This window comes from Ceraceosorus guamensis (genome assembly GCF_003144195.1).
Source record: "Ceraceosorus guamensis strain MCA 4658 unplaced genomic scaffold IE81scaffold_76, whole genome shotgun sequence".
In the NCBI taxonomy this organism is placed as follows: domain Eukaryota; kingdom Fungi; phylum Basidiomycota; class Exobasidiomycetes; order Ceraceosorales; family Ceraceosoraceae; genus Ceraceosorus; species Ceraceosorus guamensis.
In genome coordinates, this window is record NW_020290071.1 from 1,835 (window position 1) to 22,478 (window position 20,644).

The window sequence follows — 20,644 nt, forward strand, 5'->3', positions numbered from 1 at the left end:
CGTTGGTTGCACGCGGTTTCAATCCGCACTCGAGCAGAACGAGCCGTACTTCGCACGAAGATCTCGAGCAAATTCGTGGCCGTGCACCGGAGTAGCGGTGTTCGCACTCTGACTCGATGTCAACCAGCCTTGCCGTATCTGCTCTCGTCGTGCTTGGCGAGTAGGGCATTGCCTTACTCTCCAGTTCTCGCGGCTTTTCGCCGGTCGCGCATCAAGTAGACCGAGACAGACATCACCCGAAGACCTTGGGCTAAAAGCAAAGGCCGGATAGATCTCTGTAGCTCGCACTCTACCTTGGTGATGAACACCGATCAACCCGATCGCTAGTACAACGCGTGATGCTTCGTCGCTTCCACCTGGCGTTCGCCCTAACATCCGGAGACAAAGTGCCCGGAGAGGTGTCGACCGCCATGCCAAGGCGCTTCCGACCGGAGGTTTGCTATGATAGTCATTGCCCTCGACTTTGGTCAGCCAAGTGCTGACCGTCTCCTGTTTCCCGGCTCCTTGTCCTCCCTCTCCTCTTGTGATCGTCTACAACCAGAAATCGGAGTCGGAGTCCATTCCGGCGGTAAGTGACGACTGCAAGAAGGATTCCGAAACGCCCTGGCCAGTCCGCTCATCATTGCACTCATATTTCATTCTACGCATGCTCTTCCCTCATTCTCGACAACGACCCACGACATGATGACTGATTGCTCGTCGACATTGGTCATGCAACCTACCAACACGGCGATGCTGAACGACGTCACTCCTGCAACTCGTCGAAATTACCATGCTCATGGACGACGTTCATGCGACCAACCGAATCAATGATGCTCATCGACGACGCTCATGCGACCAACCAAATCAACGACGCTCATCGAAGACGCTCCTGCAGCCAAATGACCCAATGACCGCTTCCTCATTCCCACCGCCACCCATGTCCGACGCAAGTGTCTCGGTGCAGATCATACACGTATCTCTGGTAAGTATCTCAGAGAATGATACGCACTCGTGACTGTAGTGGAATAGCATTGACAAGAGTCCCATTTGCAGGAGGATGTCAAGCACGTTTGCGACACGCTACTTCTCGTCAGAAACAGTCCGAACTTCAAGACGTCGATGCATAGCAAAGTACCAGTACGTCTCAACACACTATGAAGCGTCTCATACTCGACATGCTGACCCCGTCTCACCTCCGCACCGCAGAATCAGTCTTCTCCCTTCTGGGTTCTCTTTGGGGTACGTGTGATACGTACGAGTAGTCTCCGTCACTGCGCTAACCATTGTCTTGACTACAATCGTGTCTAAATTGCATCCATCATCCAAACAGATGCCGTTGCCTCTTGCAGCCATCTCCGCTGATCGCATTTAGGATGTCCCACTCGGAACGGTTCGAGCTCCTCATCTGCAAAGCACAGCGCACAAAATGCAGAACGCAGACAAAGAATTCGCATCGATGTCGAGGATCCGCAAGGATTGTCATCTTGCCATCAACCGCTCTCATGCAGTAGCCGCCCGTGATGGCCTCGAAGCGATGATCGCTGCCTTCGACGCCTACGAGCAAGAGGCAACTGAGAATTTGACTGGAGCCGCGGGCTACATGGCCGCAGCCATGGCGCACGAAGATGCGCTCGAGCAACTCGAAGCGATCGTCTCGGCGCAGGGGTCGCACAAGGAAGCCGGGCACGGGCGAAGCGTCCAGTACAAAGCCGCTCTGACTGCTTTGCACGGCTGCGGCAAGGCACTGCAGGCCTACAACATCGAGCCCACCGAAGAAGACGATCTTCCTGAGGTCATCTCCACACTGCGCGGGCGTATGCCCATCCAATCTGGCGTCCCTTCCAGCGCCTTCGAAGTTGGTCGTGGTGGTGGCAGCTCTTTCACATCGAGCAGCAGCAGCAGCAACAGCAGCAACAGCAACAGCAACAGCAGCAACAGCACCATCACCACCACCAGCAGCAGCAGCAGCAGCAGCAGCACCAACGGCAGCAATGGCAGCACTGGCAGCACCAGCAACACCAGCAACACCAGCAACACCAGCAGGAGCAACAAACGTGGACGTGAGTGCATCGCAAAGTTGTCATGACTCGTGTCAGTGTCGAACGCTCGTCTAACATTGCCGCGCCCATCATCGCCCAGTCGAGGACGACGCTGAGGGGGCTCCAGTCAGAGTTTTTCGTTTTCGCGTCAAGGAAGAGGAGCCTTGACTGCTCACAAACAGCGTGGAAAGGCACGCGTATGTTGGTTTTCCAGGAACAGCGTTTTCTCCGACCGCTCCTCGCCTCAACCTGTACTGTCAAGCAAGATGGCAACTCCTTGGATCCTAGAAGAACATGTATCATTAGTTATCCCCCTCTTCCACCCGCCTCAACCGATGGCGCAAGAACAAAAGACTGAGTCCGCCCCCTTCCTTCTCCCCGTCTCCACCATTCATCAATTGTCGCTCGAGATTGTAACTGCATGTTGAGCTCGTGACTCAGAGGAGCGCGTATATAATTTTAATCCATCCAGTGTCGCGGATGTCATGCAGAGGGATGATGTGGTTCATATTCAAGATGCGTGCGTGCATGTGATGAGTACATGAAGACGCATGAACGCGTGCGCGACACCAGTCAGATTCTGTGGGGCTGTGAGGCGCGAATGGAGCCGCCGCGGACGGTCAGCACATAGGGCGGTGAGGTAACGCGCAGACTGCTTGCGCAAAGACATTCGCATTGGTCTCTTGATAGAAAATCCTGATCACTTCGAACTCGAGCTGGTCCAGAGCTTACTCGGTGAGCATGACCTTTCAGATTGTATCATCACGTCTGGGCAAAGGCTCCACCAAATCTCAGTCAACAATCCATTCGCTCCGAGTCGCCACTTCCCAGCGCGCTTTCGAAAAGAATGTCGGAGCGTTCACTGACCTGCTCGCGGACGCGTAATGGGCTGCATGACTGCCACGAGACCTATTCCCACGTTCAGACCGGAGACTACAGACGTCGACGGGCCATGAGCGACTGGGCGGCACGCTGCTTGCTGGGTCCACCATCTCTGCAGCATGTTGGAATTGTAGTAGTGAATCGCGGCCCAAGACGGCCGAAAGACGCAAGTCGAGGCGATTGAGCAAATTGCTGTGCTAGGACCGCATGACGAGCGAGTGAAATATAGCCGCCTGCACGCACGTGACCCGCACAACGCGCGCGCCTATATGTACATATCGCAGACTAGATCCATAGAGATGAAATACATCGTTCTCACCACGACATTTGGCGACGGCTGCAGGATCAACGCTGCCTGTCCCAGTGATTGTGTGAAGACAAATATCGAGACAAGATCCGGAAGCCCCCGTGAGTGGCCGCAACGCAACGCACCGCACCGCATTCGCAACCGCAGCCCCGGTGGCAAATTAGCATCCACCACAGCACACCGCATATACTTCCGTTTCGAAGCTCCCCAAGTCACTGACGCGCCGCCAGTTTGTCGCACTGTAGATTCATGATAACAAGGTCGCACGCAACTTGCGAGGGCATGGCGACGGAGTCTCTGAGTACGTCCAGGAACTTAGAAGACAGACTCGCATCAGCGCAAGGAACAGGCCTTCCCTCCCGCAACCCTTCCTCTGCAAGCTCGCAAGTGGGTTCAAGAGCAACGTCCAAGGCAGGCTCACAAGCAGGTTCACGGCCAGCATCCAAAGCGCCGTCAAGAGCGCCATCCAAACAGAACCTCAAAGCGGCAGCGCAGCCACCACCGATAGTCAGCATACACCCTACGCAGGCTGAAAAGGAATACCCATCCACGCGAGCAGCAAGCCAACGATCGTCCACGGGCCCGTCCGCAAGGCCCCCATCGCCGCCGGGTCGCGCAAAGGACACAAGCGCGCCATCCACGCAAGATACCTTGAACCAGGTCAACAGCAAACTCACCATGAGTGTCATCGCTGCGCCAGAAGAGTTCGCTGGAGAGCCCGGTGCGTACGGGGCCGCATGGGTAAAGGGCTTCAAAAGGTGGGCCGCAGTGGCCGACCTCGAAGATAGCAAAGCCCTCCGACTGCTGCCCACGTTCCTAGACGGCCATGCCGAGACGTGGTGGGACGGTCTTCTCATCAAGCCAACGACCATTGAGGGCGCATATATGGCCATCACCAAGCAATGGCCGTCTAAGCCCCCTCCGGTGGTGACAGCGCCAAGGCGTGATGGTTTCAAAGGCTTCAATGCGGCGCTAGCAAGGGTGCCTTCAATTGAAAAGCTGGCCGACCCCCCATTAGTCCACGCAGAAGGTACGGAGTCTAGGCTCCAAGAGTGGGCACTCGAAGTGTTCCAGTCGGGTGCCCTAGTGCCAGAGACCGAAGTAGCCAACAAGGTATTGGCATCCTTGCTCGCGGATGCAATGCCTTCAGGCGTTCGCGCCCTCACACCCGGCAACGCGCCAGACTCGCTCAAAGAAATGGTCGAGCGCATCCTGAACATTCACATTCAAGATGTGCGAGGAGTGGTCAAGACCGCAGAGACAGCCAGGGAGGTCAGAATGCTGGCTGAAAAGTTCAATAGCAGACTGAAGACATACGCCCCGCCAAGCCCAGCGACGCCCCCATCGTCGCCAGATATGTCCAAACCTCAAAGCAGTCAACCAATCCGCAGACCTCAGCCCCCCCCAGTAGCGAGAGGAAAGCATATGATGTTCCCAACGACGCCCCACGGTCAAGCAGCCTACCGCAAAGCAGTCAACGCATATGGAGAGGACGCACTGTATGCGCATGTACCCTACCCTCTACGACCCGGATCAGCGGAGCCTGACAACAACGTCTGCTACGCGTGCGGGCATGAAGGCCACATACGCCCCAACTGCAGAGAGCCCTCCAAGCTGCCAGAGCGCGAGCAAGAGTTCCGTCGCCTCTGGGGCAACGCGTCTAGGGAGCGACGTCAACCGGCACGAGTGCCAATGGCTCTGTACGACCCCATGGAGGAGATCGAGGAGCATTGGTACACCGACGTCGGTCACGAAGAAGGCTTCCAGCGCGATCGTGACGGGATGGATTTTTACTAAAGGTGGCGGGCCCTCACCCCCCTGTCACCGCGATCCGCACCCGTTCAGGGAGGATCTCAAAACCATCCAAGAAAGTCCAAGAGTCACGACCAGCAGAGGAACGTAGCAGGGAGCAGGTACAGCAGCCAACTGCCCCAACAAGCCCGCCACCAAGTTCCCCGGAGGAGACGCCACCACCCAGCCAGGTACATCGAGACACCGTAGAACGCCCGCCAGCACCTCGTGTAGAACCGAAGTCAAAAGTAGGCCCTGCCCCGACCCGCTTCTACACGATCAAAATCTCAGTGTCAATGAAGGACGGTTCGAAGGTACCAGTAGTGGCGCATATAGACGACGGTTGCCTAACGAATGTCATCAGCGAGGAGTGGTACAACAGGTGGCCCAACCTAGGAACCCTCAATCCATCGCACCGATCCGCGCGTCTGGCCGACGGCAAGTTCAAGAAGGTCTCTGGCTCCATTGCAGCAACGGTCACCCTGCCCACCATTGCGGAGGATGTCGACGTCGACTGCCTGGTCATGCCGTCGCACGGCATGTACGACATCCTGCTTGGGAAGCCCTTCAAACACAGCATTGGATGTGTCCACGCGTATCAATACAATACGATGCTCGTGAGACGGGACGAAGAGTGGAAGCCTATTCCGGATGCAAGCGAGACCAGCACACGCATACCGCAAGACTTTCTCGATTCCCTGCACACCATGGCAAAGGTGCCCGGCCATGAGATCACCCTTCTAGAAGACGCGCTAAAGTCGGTTGAGGTGTTCGCCGTCGGCAGGGAGGAGCAGTGGGTCAAAGAGACCAAAGAGGCCATGGAAGCTCAAGAGTCAGAGGTGGCAGCGGAACGCCAAGCCAGAAGCAGGCGATTCAATGCCCGCCCAATTGTGCCGCATAGGACCTCTGACCCGGCAACACGCAAGGCGGAAGTCAGAAAGCGGCTGGCCAAGAACCTTGGTAGCGAAGAAGACCCAGTCTCGGCAGTCGAACGCGAGGTGATACTGGACATGTGCGCAAAGTACCACAACGCGTTCGCTCTGGACGCCGGCGATGTGCTGCAGAATGACGTCATCAAATGTGTCGTCCGTGTCAAGCCAGGCACGCAGCCCATCAAGACGCTGCGCCCGCAATTGCTCACGGTGGAGCAAGTCAATTGGTTGCACGACCACATCGGCAAGATGCTCAAGGCAGGCATCATCACAAAGGTTGACCCAACCGAAGTGACGTGGGTAAGCGCCATCAATATAGTCCCAAAGCCGTCGCACTCATCGACCACGGAGACGGATGCAACAAGGTTGGTGCGTTTGGCAAACCAAGCACTATACGAGGCGGGCCTGCCGTACGACGGCGATCTACCAACCGAGGAAGATCTCCGGACGGACGACGGCACGGCGAGCAGAGGATGGAGACTAACGCACGATTACATTCCGCTCAACGCAAACACCCTCGAGTGCCCGTACCCGACCAAAAGGCTGGACGTGATGCAGGCGTCGTTGGCCGGCAAGTACTTCTATGGGAAGGCAGATGGCCAGTCCGGCTACTACGCATGCCGGATGGACAAAGCCAGCGCGTTGACAACGACATTCAGGGTAGAAGGCCTTGGATACTTCTACTACAATGCGATGCCGTTTGGCTTGACCGGAGCAGCGCGAATGTATCAAGAGCTCATGCAAGAGGGTTTGGGAGACCTGATGGCGGAAGAACCTCCATGGTTAGCGACGTGGATGGACGACACGTTGATGGGCCATGGAACTGCCACCGACAGAAACCAAGCATTTCGCCAACACCTGCTGGGGTGGCAGAGGGTTCTCCAGCGATGCAGCGACTGCGGCATCAGATTGGCCCTGGACAAGACCGAGATGTTCAAGCGCAGGCTGAGCTGGTGTGGCACGATTATCGATCAGCAAGGTCTACATGCGGACCCGGCAAAAGTGGAAGCGATACTACGATGGAAGCAACCGTCGAGCCCGCACGATGTGCTATCCTTCGTCAACACAGCAGGAGCCCATCGAGCGCGCGTGTCTAACTTTGCCAGAATAGCTGCACCTCTCAATAATCTGACCAGGGGAATCGAGGTCAAGAGCAATCGCAAAGGGTCCTTGAAGCGAGCGCTGAAGAGGACTGATCTGCCTTCGTGGAGATGGGGACCCGAAGAAGAGCAGGCCTTTGCTAAGCTCAAGGCGGCTGTAGCGCAGTGCATAGTGTCGATGCAGCCACGATACGATGGAACACCGTTCGTGGTCGAGTCGGACGCATGCCAAATAGGCTTCGGCGCGGCATGCTTCCAGAAAGAATTGGGAGGCCAAATCCGCACCATAGCCGTGGCATCGCGAAGGACGTCGCCAGCGGAAAGCAGGTACTCGCAACATCTCAGAGAGATGGTGGCCGCGCTGTGGGCTCTCTCGGTGTTCAAGAAGTACGTAGCAGGACAAAAGGTTGAGCTGGTCACAGACTGCAGCGCGCTGCGCGCGATCTTACAGCAGGAGAAGATGTCGTCAGTTCACGTCAGATGGAGGGAGCAGTTCTTGGAATACAACATCTGCGCCATCCATCACAGGCGAAGCTCTTCAATGATCACCGACGGCCTGTCGCGAAGTGCAACGCAGGGGGGCATAGAGGCGGCACCACCGCCAGAGCATCCTTCGCACCAGGTGCTGGACGTGCTGGCGGTCACGGTGGCGGTGGCGCCCTATCTGATTGCATCCGACAGAGTGGCGGCTCTCACAGAGAGGTTCAAAGAAGACGAAGCAAGTTTGGCCATCATAAAGTGGCTGACACTGCGTGAAGACGACGTCAAAAGAAGTGCACGGCAACGATCAAAATTCTTCTTCATCAAAAATGCGGGAGACGGATCGTTGCAACTCCACCGCGTCCTTGTCAAGAAAGGAGGTTGCGATGCGACGGTACTTCCAAGAGCGGAGGGCAAGCAATTGGCGATGCGAGAGCACCAGGAGCACGGGCACTTCAGCCGGGACATACTCCTAGCGCGCCTAGCTACGCACCTGAAGGTCTGGTGGCCAAAGATCCACCAGGACGTCTTGGAAGTCGTAATGACGTGCGGAGTGTGTCAACAATTCGGTCCACGCCAACAACACGCGCTCATGCAACCAATCATAACGTTGCAACCGTTCGACCTTCTGTGCGCCGACTACGCCGACATGCCTTTGGGCAAGAGAGGGCTCACCAAGGTGTTGATTGTGGTGGACTACTTTACGAGGTTCTGCTGGGCCTTTGCGAGTAAAAGAGCACGGGGAATGGAAACGGTAAAGGCAATCCAGAGCCTGAGCAGTACGTTCCGCGTCCCAAGAAGACTCCTAACAGATAACGGCAGGCATTTCGATTGCATTGAGGTGCAAGAAGCATGCGCAGAGCTCGGAATCAAACACGAAACCTCGCCCAAGTACGCGCCTTGGGCCAACGGTCTAGCCGAGCGCCACGTTGGACTGGTAACAGAGCAGCTGAGGACCTTATGCGGTCAGGAGCAAAGAGCGTGGCCATCAAAGCTGAGCAAAGCGATACGCAATCTCAACGAGCGAACATCATCCACCACAGGCTGGGCACCTGTGGAACTCATGTTCGGAGTTGCTGTGGCAAGCGAAAGCGCCGCGGAGCAGCATGGCGAAGCAGAAGTACACCTGGCAGTACTAGACGCCAAGCGTTGCGAAGCATTGGCCGCTCTAGAAGCTGAGCTCAATGCTCGCAAAGCTAAACACGACGGAAAACAACGCAGTTTTGATATCTCGGAAGGATCACTGGTCATGGTCCATCAAATGGGAGACATCAACAAACTAGAGCCGAGGTGGGTGGGTCCTTACAAAGTCACCTGGACGGGACCAGCGTCTGCCAAACTGCAAACGCTGGCGGGCATCCCTCTAGGAGGAAGGTTTCACCACAGACACCTAAAAATGTTCTTTCCGAACAAGTCAGCACCCGAGCTCACGGGAACCGTCGTGGCCGATCTGCCGGTTATCGCAGAAGAGGCATAGCCTCAATGGTCGTGGCAGTCGTGGATAGTAGTCGTGGTAGTCGTGGATAGTAGTGGCAAAGACTAGTACAGAGGTAGCAAGCATAACCAAACAAAAAAAAAAAAGCACCTCATGGACACCAACCATCGAAAGAAAAAGAAAAAGAAAGTACAGTCTAATTCCCCAGTGTTCAAGTCGTGTTCCCCCTAATCACAAAAGCATCATGTCCCCTTTTCCCGGCTGTCTCGCTCCGCCCAGTGTTCAAGTCGTGTCCCCCTCATCACACAAGCCTCATGTTCCTTTGTCCCAGTTGTCTCGCTCCGCTTCAATGTTCCCCAAAGACGCCATCACTGCCCCCCATTTCCCAAAAGCCAGGCGCGCCGTGCATGGGCCCAATGCACGCACGTGACCCGCACAACGCGCGCGCCTATATGTACATATCGCAGACTAGATCCATAGAGATGAAATACATCGTTCTCACCACGACACGCCGAAAAGCACTCAGGAGGAATGCCTCTGGAGCACTACGGTTGCTGTGAGCTTGTTGCAAGCCGATTCGCTGGTCAAGCAAAGCAAGAGATCTATGCAGCGCCTGCTGTTGACGTTGCCTGATCAGATCAACGACGTCTAGTTCCCGGTACAGCTTTGGGTCTTGACTCGGGGAGTTTTCAGGACTTGTTGACGCGTTTGGTCACGTGACGTGTTTGCAAGCGGCCCGCGCGCGCCACCGGCGGTATCCTTTTGCACTTGCGCTAACGCATGGGAGTCTTGAGTTTGAGTGTCAAAATTGGGTTCAAGCTACCTTTGTGGCTTCACTTGTTCCTCGATCGTCCTTGACGAAAGCTTGCGCTTCTTCAACCTCGACGGCCAGCTATGAGCTCATCAGCCCTCGCCTTGAATGCGTGCGCCAAGACTGAGCCGCGCTCCTCGCGAGCTCACACATCCTGCAGCAGATAGACGATCGCGCCAGAGGAACTTGTACCGGCAGCAAAAGACCTCCCAGCTAATCAGCGTGGGAAACAACAGCCTTGCATACGAGCCTGCAACTCAATGGACCGCATCCATAACACCAGCTTGGTGATCAACACAGAGTCCGACGCGTTGAGAAGGCTCCATTCTGGTGCATGGCCACGCATACATGCAAGCTAATCAGGAAGCCACGCAGATCTGCGACACGCACGACCAGCGATTGAGCATATGGATGCGGCACAAGCTTCGAGATCATGCAGCGGACCCTACGCACGCCTCATCGTCTTGGTGGCCACAGCAAGTCAGCAAGGTAGGAGGCTCAGCTCACCTATCAAGAGCGTCTGGGTCTCTACACACCGCTGGAGTTGTAGCCAACCTCGTAGGTCTAGCGCAGCAGAAGAGTGCGGCACTCAATCTTCACTGCAGCACTCGAGTCACCCTTTGCAGGCTCGGGCAGCGCGTCGTGCTCGGCCCTGGGACAGATCGAGGTGGCAAGGCGTCGAATAAGCGGTCTGGAGAGAGATATAGCTTTGCATCGACTGAGGCCTCGAGGAAGCAGTCTGCGCGTCCCTGAGACCTGCGGCCTACTAGCCCATCGCCCGTTGCTGCTTTCTGGAGGGCAACGTTGCCGTAGCTTGCGCGACGCTTCCGAAGGGTATGAAGCTCAGACTCGTTCGATTAGTTGAGTAGCTGATGGAAAACGGGCGCACAATGACTCAGCGGCGACAAGCAGATCTTGCCGCGGTAGAGATACACAGGCACGCATGAGTTTCAAGGCCTCAGAAACGATCCAAAAGCTCAGCACTGAGCCACCGCCGAGCGCCGGCGTCGTTCCTGCCCATGACATCGCAAGGTGAACGCTCAATTTTGCTCATCGGCGGCTTTGTTGATCGACTCTTGAAACGTGAATGATGAATCTTGAATGGAGGAAAGGCGAGCCCCAAGCCGAGATCAAAGTGGACAGGATCTCGATAAATTTCAGCAAGCAAACGATACCAAGTCGACAAAAAGTACATTCGCGTTCACAATTCTCATTGCTTCACGATCGAGTGAATGAAGACTCACGAGCCTGAATTGTTCGCTGGTTGCTATTGACGTGATCTCGCTCGTCGTTATACCACTTGACTCATCTATTGCGACTCATTCGTGATTTATTTTGAGCATTGAGCTTCAAGACCAGCGCCATGCTTCCGGCCATCACTTGACCCACACTCTGTTGGAGTGGCGCCGGGGGCGCACGCGCGCTCCCACCAGCCTCATTCGTCTGTGTCATCCATTCGCTTCAGACGCGAACAGCTCGACAAACAAAAGTACTTGAACCATTTAAGGCCATGTCCTTTTGAAACAAGACAGATGTCATTATATCTCGCCTTAGAAGGACACCCAAGTCAGCTCTAGGTTTATAGTCCGCTTTCGGAGTCTGTCGGTCTCGCAAACAAGTCTAGTGTATGTAATTGTTGTAAGGCATGCAGATTGTGAACGGAACGCCATCATCTGCGTGATTCACGTGTGTGATAGCCGCTCTGTCAGGCGGTGAAACGGTGTATTGGGTAGAGTGGCGAGGCGCCAGATACATATTGCAATAAAATCTAATGTGAAGCTATGGCAGCTGTGGTGAGCCTCCTACGGCTACGAGGGCAAAGTGGGCAAATGTGGGCACATCTCTCTACGGTCTCCCCAGGATGGGCGAGCAGGATCCCCATGCGAGTTACGAGGGTAGCAGGAAAAGACCCAAGTTTCGATCTTGGTGCAGTGCACTCAAGCGCGGCGCTTCGAAGCAGGTTCGGACGAGTCTGCAGAACGGCGCACGAGTTGTAAGTCTCGGGGGCCCCCACGCTCTGAATCACAACCGTGCTCACCGTCGCTATCGCCAGCCAAGCTCGCGCTTCCATCCGAGGCAGGCCCGCCGACGGCGGCAGCAGACTTGTCCTTGCTACTTTCACTCGCAACGTCGGGGGTCGCCGGAGCAGGCAGAAGTGCCACGAGGTCTGTGAAGTAAAGCCTCGCGACATTTGCTTCATAGCGACCTCGTATCGCCTTGACACGTTGAGCGGCGGCGATGAGGACGTCTTCGTCGCCTACATTGTCGACGATGTCCTGAAGCTTCTGACGAGCAGAAGCAAGCTCGTGGAGGTCGAGCTGCTCCTGAGCCACGAGTTCAACCCTGCGAGCCAGGCGTTGACAGCGCTCAGAGAACGCTTCCGACATATTGTTGTGCTGCTCCGCCGTCGTGGCCAGAGCTTGGCCCATGTTCCTCATTTCTATCGCGAACGCGACGTCCGGAAGTTCGCGAATCATCTTGGTCACGTCCTGCATGATCAGGGGCTACTTGTCAGCAACTGGCACGTTGAGGTAGTCCTGAGATCGTTGAATCAAGCTCACCTCGTAGTGCTGCTCCAATTTGCCCAGGGAGCGATAAATGCGGGTGTATCCTTGGCCGAGAGCGGCAATAGCTCCGTTGAGAGCACGACGAGGAAGCTTTGCAAAGCTGCGAAGGCCGCCTGTCTCTTTCGGCTTGGACATCATCTGCGCGACAAGCAAGCATGGTAAGGGATTGTGGCCAGATTTCAAGCATGGAGGCAAGAAGCATTGCGACTCACGGAGTAGAAAGTCCAAAAGGATGCCGTACCCTGCTTCGGTGAGTCGTAACATGGTCAGCGCTGATTGGCACTCTGTCTGAGTGGCAAGGGCCTACACGTACCGGCAAGAGAGTTCGCAGGAAAGCGGCGTATTTCGGATCGCTCTTGGCCAACGCAGCCACATGCTTTGCGAGGTCCCGCTCAGCCTGGAGAAATCAGGTACAAAAGTTGAGTCCCCTGACGTCAAATGTATGAGGCTCAACGAAGGTGCTTACTTGAGTGATAGGCTTGCGTCCGCCGATCTAGACGAGCCATGTCCACGATGTGGCATACGCGGAAACCGTCGGCGCGACGGGCCGGGCGATGGCGATGTCAGAACCAGGCAGAGGCGTGGTCGATTGAAAGCGAAAGATGTGGCGCCGACCGCATTTGGAGCACCGGCACCGATCAATAGTCAGCGTGAGTCCAGAGAAGAGAAGGCAAAGGTTCGACGGCGTTAAGGGCAGCATGAGGTGGCGACGAGGTAGCCATGGCGATAAGGATCCAGCGTTGACGGGGACGTGGAAGCGATGGTGACGACGACAACCAGAAGAGGACGTTGACCAAGATGAGCAGATATCAGACGATAGAGTGACCGATACATGAGAAAGGGAAGGAAGGAAGGAAGATTGGGGTCAGCAAAGAGCAAAGCAGAGTCGTTGGACCCTATTAGGCTCGGACTCACGATGGGTTGGTCTCCGGGCAAAATCTGCTCTTGATTGCGAGCCGAGTCCTCAGCCGCCGTCTCTTTAGCAGAGTGGAGCACGAGAGCGCTGGACGTGCCAGCCTGACGCGAAAAGAGGGTCCACTTGGTCAGCAGGTTGCGGAGGTGCGTCGAATGAGGGGGTCGGTGGGTACTCACCTCATTGACCTCCTGCTGTACGATGGGACCATGGTTGCCAATGAAGTTGCAAGCAACCCACAACGCGATGACCAGAGACGGGAGGGAGGGATACGAAAAGGGAAGTATTTGAAAAAGTGAAGAGAGCCAGACGTGGAGTTGAGGTGGCAACCGAGTAAGAGTATCCGAGACATATGAGAAGTGGTGTCGTCAGGAGCAATGAGCGAAAGGCAAGTTAAGAGTAGGGATTACCGAAGGTGATGAAGAATGCGAGAATGAGAAGCGTTGAGGGGGTCAGCGAATTTGCTGACCAACATCGGATCATCCAACGACCTTGGCAGAATTGTGCTGAACTGAACGAAGATGCTAGGCGGCTTCAGTCGCCGCCAGGCCGAGAGGGTAACCCATGCTACTCGCTACTCGGGATCTGACGTTGACGCGGAAGTATCTATTGTGCCCGTCACCGTCGATCGAGAGGTTCAGACCACTAAGGGTCCTCCCGCTACAAGATTGGGCCGACAGTGATCCAAAACCAGTGCAGGAAGGGATCTACACCAGTACTGGAAGGCCGAACTACGTGCCGCGCTATCACGCTGAGCCCACGACTAGCCCTTGCCCAGCCAGACCACAACAGCCGCGATGCCAGCAACAACGCATAGCCCAAGTTCGGACAGGGTCACAGAGGTCCTCGTCCGCGGCTGGTCTGTTCAATATTTGGTGCGATCACGATGACGAGCGGCATGCCTTCATCTTCCCCGACCCCGGACTATGGCTGGCTGTCGTCTCGGCTGACCATGAAACCTCGTGACTAGTACTCACCGACATGCTTGTAGTGAAGAGGATAGAAGGAACGTGCCGTGCCTTTGGAGGCGCTAAATGCGATCGGAGTGGTGGGTTGATTGGGTTGTCGGACGCGGCTTTTTCGGAAGGGTGGAGTGGTAGTGAGAGTTGGAGATGGGATGAGAGTGAGAGCGAAGCGAGAGCGAAAGCGAACGTGGAAGTTAGGATTTGGTGTGGAAAGGAGAGTGGCAGGGAGAACGATGATGGAGGGGACAGTGAAGGACTTGTGACAAATCGGTGCTCTTATAACTTTTCACTCGCACACAAACTTGCGACTATGGCTCGTACTTGCGCGTCAACTCGCGCCCTTGGATTGGGGTCGTCCAGCGCGTGCGCGCCTGCACGTAGCGCTCCAGCGGGCCCCAACGTGCACCAATGCACCTCGCAAGGAAGGCAGGCAGCATATTCGTGACTGCTAAACACAATTCCTTGAAAGCGACTCACCAACCTGCCCTTCTGCTCGTGACTTGCGACCCGCGCTCTGCTCAGCGAGGCGCGCGAGAAATGCAAGCCGTGGGCGTCAGTCACGAGCAGCGGGAGAATCCGTTGGCACGATATGTACATCGACTTCCAATCAAAAATGGTGCGTGACAAGGGTCATGAGCTGGGCTGGGCTCAACACCGATCAATTGTCTGTTGCGAGCGCTGCTGCAGGCTTGCGAGCCGGTGCGCACAGCGCGCTTTTGACCACCCCACGCCCGACTACTCAAAGGCTAGTCGACCTGGGGAGTGAGCGCAAGAGAGGTATGAGACGCGCGACCCTAGCGCGAGCCTCTTCGTGCCAGCGCCGTGTCCTGCTCAACGGCTTCTCAAACAGACTCACGTCTGGAATTTGAATGGCACCGGTTTGAGTTGACGAAATATTTCCAACTTAGGAAAGCGTTGAAGCACCATCGCAGGCGCTCCCAATGAGCGAGACATCATTCGGCAAGCCGTGCGCACCGTCCTTCCAGGCCCCGCTGAATATCGTTGGAGAGGTCTGCTATGCTGGTCAGCTTCGATGAGGCTGTCTTCATGCACGAGCCAATCCAGGAAGTTCGACGAGCACGGTATGCGTGTACCATTCGAGTAGACTGAATGGATGCTCTACGCTTCTCCGCTGTACTCCGCTCTGTGACCATTGCGAAGGGCAGACAGGAGACTGCGATGAGCAGTGATGTCCAGAGTCAACAGACAAAGGTGCCAAGACTCCAAATTTGCGAGACTTGGACGCCGGGTCACGGCAGCTTGGCTTGAATGGTGGAGTGCGCTATCGCCGCTTCTGAATGGAGCGGCTCGTGGCGCGCAGCGCGCGCGATGTATCTGAGGGTATCCCCGAGATGTCCCTCCCAATCCAACATTTCTCACGCAACGACTCCAGCTTGCGTTCTTTTTCGACGCTCCAGACAGTCTTGGCTCAAGCCCGCATTCTTAAATATTCACGTGGTGATGTCGGCTTGTGGATGACATGTGTCATCGAGGCGGCCCTTCGTTTCGCAGCCCAACGAAAGCCCTGTCGTCGTCAACTCAAGGGGGTCGGCTGACAGACCCGCCGTCCGCACTCTGGCGTCCGTTGCTTCTTAATGTCACAAATTGAAATTGGGTTTTGTAGTGCTAGCTATGAGCTGTTGCCGCCCGTGTGAGTGTTGCTGAGGTACATGATGACTGCTTGCTTTGACCGCTGAGCATCAGGGCGCGTGAGGTGGCGAGGTGGGCCGTAGCTCTGTCGAATGAAGCGCAGCAGTCGCAAACTGCTCAGCATAGGCATGAGGCTACTACAGGGACGGCCCCGCTGTGCCACCAATTAGGGGCTGCAACCCAAGTGTGAAGGCGCCAAGCACGACGGGAACCAAGTCGGTCCGGCTCTCGGCAGGCCAAGAGAAGTAAGGTAGAAGATGAAAAGCTGACTTGAATCTGCGTCATCCCTTGTCCACGTAGGTCAGCTTGATGCCACGATTGCCCATCTCATCGGCAAGAGCTGTCGAACAATGAGAGCGATGACGGTACTAGTGAGCCATCGCGGAAGGGAGCGTAGCCAAGACGTCATGCACGTACCCTTTCTCTCCGCTGCATCCTGCATTACTTCGTAACGCAAGACCAGATGCTTGAGGTGCTGCCTCTCTGCTTGCTCCTGAAGCTGCTTGGCTCGGGTCGCGATGGCGATTGCAGAGTCTGCAGGCACGTCGAGGTTGCGAGTCTAGAATTGACGTAAGGTGGGCAATGCGGGCATCAGCGCAACTCGGAGACAAATCGATGCTCTGCCGACGCCTACCTGCTGCTTGTTGCCCTTTCGAGACAAGAGTGAGAATCGCATGAGGGTACCGTTCGTTGCATCTAAGCCTCCACCGGACACTTGCTCTTGCTCAGACTTGCCCGAGCCGCCAGTATGCTGCTGAGGACGACGGAGGAAGGGAAGGGAATCGTCTAGCATGTTTCGTTGTGCAGATCGCGGAGCGCCTGTAGCTGACAGACCTGGGCCTTCCGCCATCATCTTTGCAAGCTCTCTTTCCAACTCTTCTTCGGCCTCTTGCTCCGCCGTCGCCTCGGTAGAGTCTCCTCGACCAACGTCATCTTCTTCCTCACCAGTTGCACCATCTTTGATCGCGTCGATTGTTTCGTCTGCATCAGCATGTGCTAAAGAATGCTCGGACCCGGATTCGTCGTGGAGCCGAGCAGCGGTAGAGTGAGGACTTGCGGTGTCGACCTCATCATCTGAGCTTTCGATCTCTTCGGCTTCTGCCTGCAAGGCAGCTTCGCCAGCTTGCGGCGTTGTCGCATCTACCACACTTTGATCCGGAGCTTGAGCTGGCGCATTGCGCTGCTGTGCGGCAAACATTTGATCGGCGGCCTGCACAGCTTCCTCGTACGATGTCTTGAGCGCAAATGTTGGTCGAAGAACTTCCAGAGTGTCCTGAAGCATGAAGTCGATGTCCATCGGTAGAGGTCTCTCTTTGCTGAGAACGTATATGTTGAAATATACCAGGAAATCGTCCAATCGTCGTTTGAGGCTGCCTCGATCGAAGCAGTGACCGCATGTATCAAGAAGTGCGCATATCAGGCGGATGCGGAAGTAGTCGTCGGGGGCATCGATGCGGCACACCTGTCCTGGGAGCGCATGTCCGCCGGGATGTCCAAAAGTTGTCATGGACCAAAGGTGGTCGAAAATGAGGTCGGAGCTGACGAGTCGATAGTTGTACATCTCTCCCAGATAGGCGATGGTGGTGACTCGGCGCTGATTGAGCTTGAAGATGTTCGTCTCCATTCCTGCACGAAGCTGCTCACAGACCGTGTCCACGACATGAACGGCAAAGTCGGGATGGTAGGGCTGAAGATCGTGCACCAGTATGGCTAGCAGGTGGAGGTTCGAATACTTGATGCGCCAAGCGCGAGTGAAGCACTCGTGGATCCACTGAACGACTTGCGCATTCTCCCAGTGCAGCTTTCGCAGAAGCTTCAATACCTTGTCTAGGGTCTTTTTGGTGAGCACGTCGTATATGAGGTGTCGTACGAAGAGCTCCATGGGCGCGCGCTCCTTTTGCACGACAGCACTCCTGTCTGGTGGGTTGCTTTGAAAGTATGCGTTATCCAGGAGCATGACCTGCTGGTGGTTGAGATTTGTGGCAGCACGCTTGCGCCGCAAAAGCTCCATCATGCCTTGCATTCTTTGTGAAGTCTGAGGTGTGCGCAGTAGAAAGCGGCCGCAAGTCTCCAGAAAGGTGGCGATGTTTTGAATGTTGTACCCCGAAAAGTCCTCAAGACAGACTCGGAGGCAATAAAAGATAGTGTGGATGGGTGCGATCTTGAACTTGGTGAGTTCCCCAATGTAGGTCATGTTCTGCGAATTGGGTAGAAGCAGTGAGCCTGAAGAAACGTTGCCGAAAAGTCTGACCGGTGGCTTACGGCGCAGGAATACTGACCTTGGCTCGCAAGTCTCGCAGATCGACGCTGCGTTTCTTCTGGCAGTATCTAAATTCATCATTGAGCTGTCACGGAAATCGATCGTGAGGTTGGGATGCGATATTAAGCTGATGCCCGACGCAGCAACTCACCACCGCAAGAACACCCTCTGCTACATCCGACATATATGGATTGAGTGTAGCGATGAGCCTGGAGTAGTAAGGAATGAGGTCGTGTCGATTCTTCGGTATGGTGCAGAGCTGCTTGATAAGTCGCTTCCTGGCTCCCTTCGAATTGACGAATGCAAACTCGACCGCGGCCGAATCGATCATCGTTCTATTAGTCATCTCTGGCAACCTGGCCAAGATGGCCGCGAGCTGGGCAGCAGGTCCAGAGGAGAGTGCTTCTTCGGGCGCTTGTTGATCCTTGGAATTGATTGGCCGGTCCGCATTATCAGTTTCGATGGGGGCTATTGCATCCGATAGAGCTGATGAGCTGAGCACAGGCGAGGCCGCTGCATCTGACGCTTCTACAACTGGGCTGGTTGCCGGGCTGCGCTGCTTGGACATAGCAGGGTCTTCGCCCGCGCCAGCTGCCTTGTCTTCTTTGATTTCTGCGACGGCCTTGTCGTGACCCTGACCCTCAGCCTTGTCTTCTGTGGCGTCGGTCCACTGCGAAGTCCTACCAGCAGGCTTTCCTAACAAGCTCACGGGCACCATCTCGAGTAGATCAATCGTTTCTTCGTAGAAACGACGAGAGTCTTCGTCTTCCCACGGGCTCTTTCCAGTGGCATCTGTGTCCTCGCTTTGATCTCCGAGCGCTGTGCGAGCATCGATGTTGATGGCTAACCCGATGCCTGTACCAGTGGAAGAGTCTGATAATGCAGGAATTGGAACATCCAGCAAGTCAGACAGACTGCGAAAAGGTACAGTGAGGCCGCAGTCAGTGTGCGAGTTTGGAAAGCAGTATCGACTACACAGATAATGACGAACCTCTTGCCCAGCTCATAGAGCTTCTCGAATGACTTGGTCATGCGCTCGTAGCTCTGTTGCCGATCCTCGAAGATCTCTCCGGACCGAATGTACGCCTCATGATTGCGTTTGTCTTGCTCTTGCAAGCGCTGCAAGAACATGAGCGTGCGTGAAGCGTCAGCGGAGAACGTCTGCAAATCCGGAGTGCAGCAACGCTTACGCCGTGATCCTTGGCTATGTGCTTGACAAGCGTGGCAAAATAGGTTTCGAACAACTTGCGGAAGCGCTCTCGCCACTCCGAGCTTAGCAGCTGCGTCTCCGTCTCTGCGCTCGATTCCGCGTCTGTACCGCCTGATGCTGCGAAAGGCTCTGCTGTACCTGGGACTGTGCCAGAGCTGCTCGATGCGGCCATTCCAACCAAGGTCGATCCTATTCCCTTCAGGAGCGAGATGGCGAGCGGCACATTGGCATGCTCTCTGTCTGTGGAGAGCTGAGGATGCAGGGGTGTGAGAGCCAGCCGGCGCTCTCTATCCAGTCCCGCTCATGCACGCACTAGCTCTTTGACAATACCAAACAGCCAAGCCATCCCAGCGTCGCTTGCATCCGTGCTCGAGCTACCTCGCAAGACTTGCACCAGCGACAGCTCGGCGGCGGCGCGCAGAAGGACCTTTTGACGCGCAAGACGAGAGCTCTCCTCGCGCTCTCGCGCATCGGGTAGCTGAGCGGCTAAAGCCGTCTTGTTCGGGAGAGCAAGCTGTGAAGCAAGTAATGCTGATAGGGGCAGCGCGAAAGCATCTGGGGCGAAGCGAGTGTGAAGAGCTGACACGATCTGCCCAGTGCGCTCAAAGCTGTCAGCGCAGCTACCCTACCTGATGCGTATCCTGCTGGAATACAACTCACCTCGCTAGCCGCAGCCACATCCTTCTCCTTGCTGCTTCTACTCAGCCCCTCTGGAATAGCCTGCACGATCTCTTCGACGTACTTCTCCACCTTGAGGCTGGTGAGGTCTTTAAGCAGTCCATCCTTCGCATCAGCTACCAGTCCAGGAGCTCTGAGTCGCTTGATGAAGGCGGTGTTCTTCTTCAAGTTGGAGTCCAGGTTTGGAGCCTCTTGACGGCCTGGCGCTCCCCATAGCGAAGCATTCACCGCACGCAGCTGATGTCGCCTTCTGTCGCGTTCTTGCTTGATGGCAGACGTCGCAACGGGAGCTCTGCCTGCGGCTGCTGCAGTGGTCGGAGCCGGAGTTGGGGTGGACCCCGAGACGCCCGCCTCTGGCTCAGCGACCATTCTTGGAAGAGGCCCAGCGAAGGCTCTTGCTAGAGAGTAGGGCAGTCCATTTGACTGTTCGAGCAGCTATCGGCTCATGCGCGGAAGCTGAGGGCAACGAGCAGCGATGATGGACTGAAAGAGGAGACTCACGATCACTGCAGCATGCGTGGGCTGAGGTTGGTTGGTCCACGGCGGACAGCAGGCGTGACCAGCTTAAGTTCTGCTGCATGCTGCCGCTTGGTGATGCATGTCCGCGCGCGCGGGCCTCCACGCTCTGCGAAGAAAAAACGG

General features: G+C 55.9%; 3 protein-coding genes across 3 annotated transcripts; 1 reads left to right on the plus strand and 2 right to left on the minus strand.

Moving 5' to 3' along the window:
* Positions 1–889: 889 nt before the first annotated feature.
* On the plus strand, positions 890–2,189 carry IE81DRAFT_349463 (hypothetical protein; the record flags this gene model as incomplete). The annotated part of the gene is made up of 5 exons (XM_025516390.1): positions 890–964; positions 1,036–1,119; positions 1,189–1,221; positions 1,355–2,042; positions 2,122–2,189. The coding sequence occupies 5 exons, from the start codon at positions 890–892 to the stop codon at positions 2,187–2,189; spliced, it is 948 nt and encodes a 315-aa protein (XP_025367346.1).
* A 9,507-nt stretch (positions 2,190–11,696) lies between these two features.
* On the minus strand, positions 11,697–13,450 carry IE81DRAFT_349465 (hypothetical protein; the record flags this gene model as incomplete). The annotated part of the gene is made up of 7 exons (XM_025516391.1): positions 11,697–11,731; positions 11,798–12,248; positions 12,321–12,464; positions 12,539–12,568; positions 12,640–12,723; positions 13,242–13,329; positions 13,419–13,450. 7 exons carry the CDS (start codon positions 13,448–13,450, stop codon positions 11,697–11,699), a joined length of 864 nt encoding a protein of 287 aa, XP_025367347.1.
* A 2,316-nt stretch (positions 13,451–15,766) lies between these two features.
* On the minus strand, positions 15,767–20,517 carry IE81DRAFT_325800 (ARM repeat-containing protein). Its single transcript, XM_025514628.1, has 9 exons — positions 19,985–20,517; positions 19,638–19,913; positions 19,305–19,574; positions 19,106–19,233; positions 18,266–19,028; positions 18,134–18,199; positions 16,489–18,051; positions 16,272–16,413; positions 15,767–16,194 (listed from the first exon to the last, which is right to left on the minus strand). Exons 1-9 carry the CDS (start codon positions 20,369–20,371, stop codon positions 16,136–16,138), a joined length of 3,654 nt encoding a protein of 1,217 aa, XP_025367348.1. The 5' UTR covers positions 20,372–20,517; the 3' UTR covers positions 15,767–16,135.
* Positions 20,518–20,644: the final 127 nt, after the last annotated feature.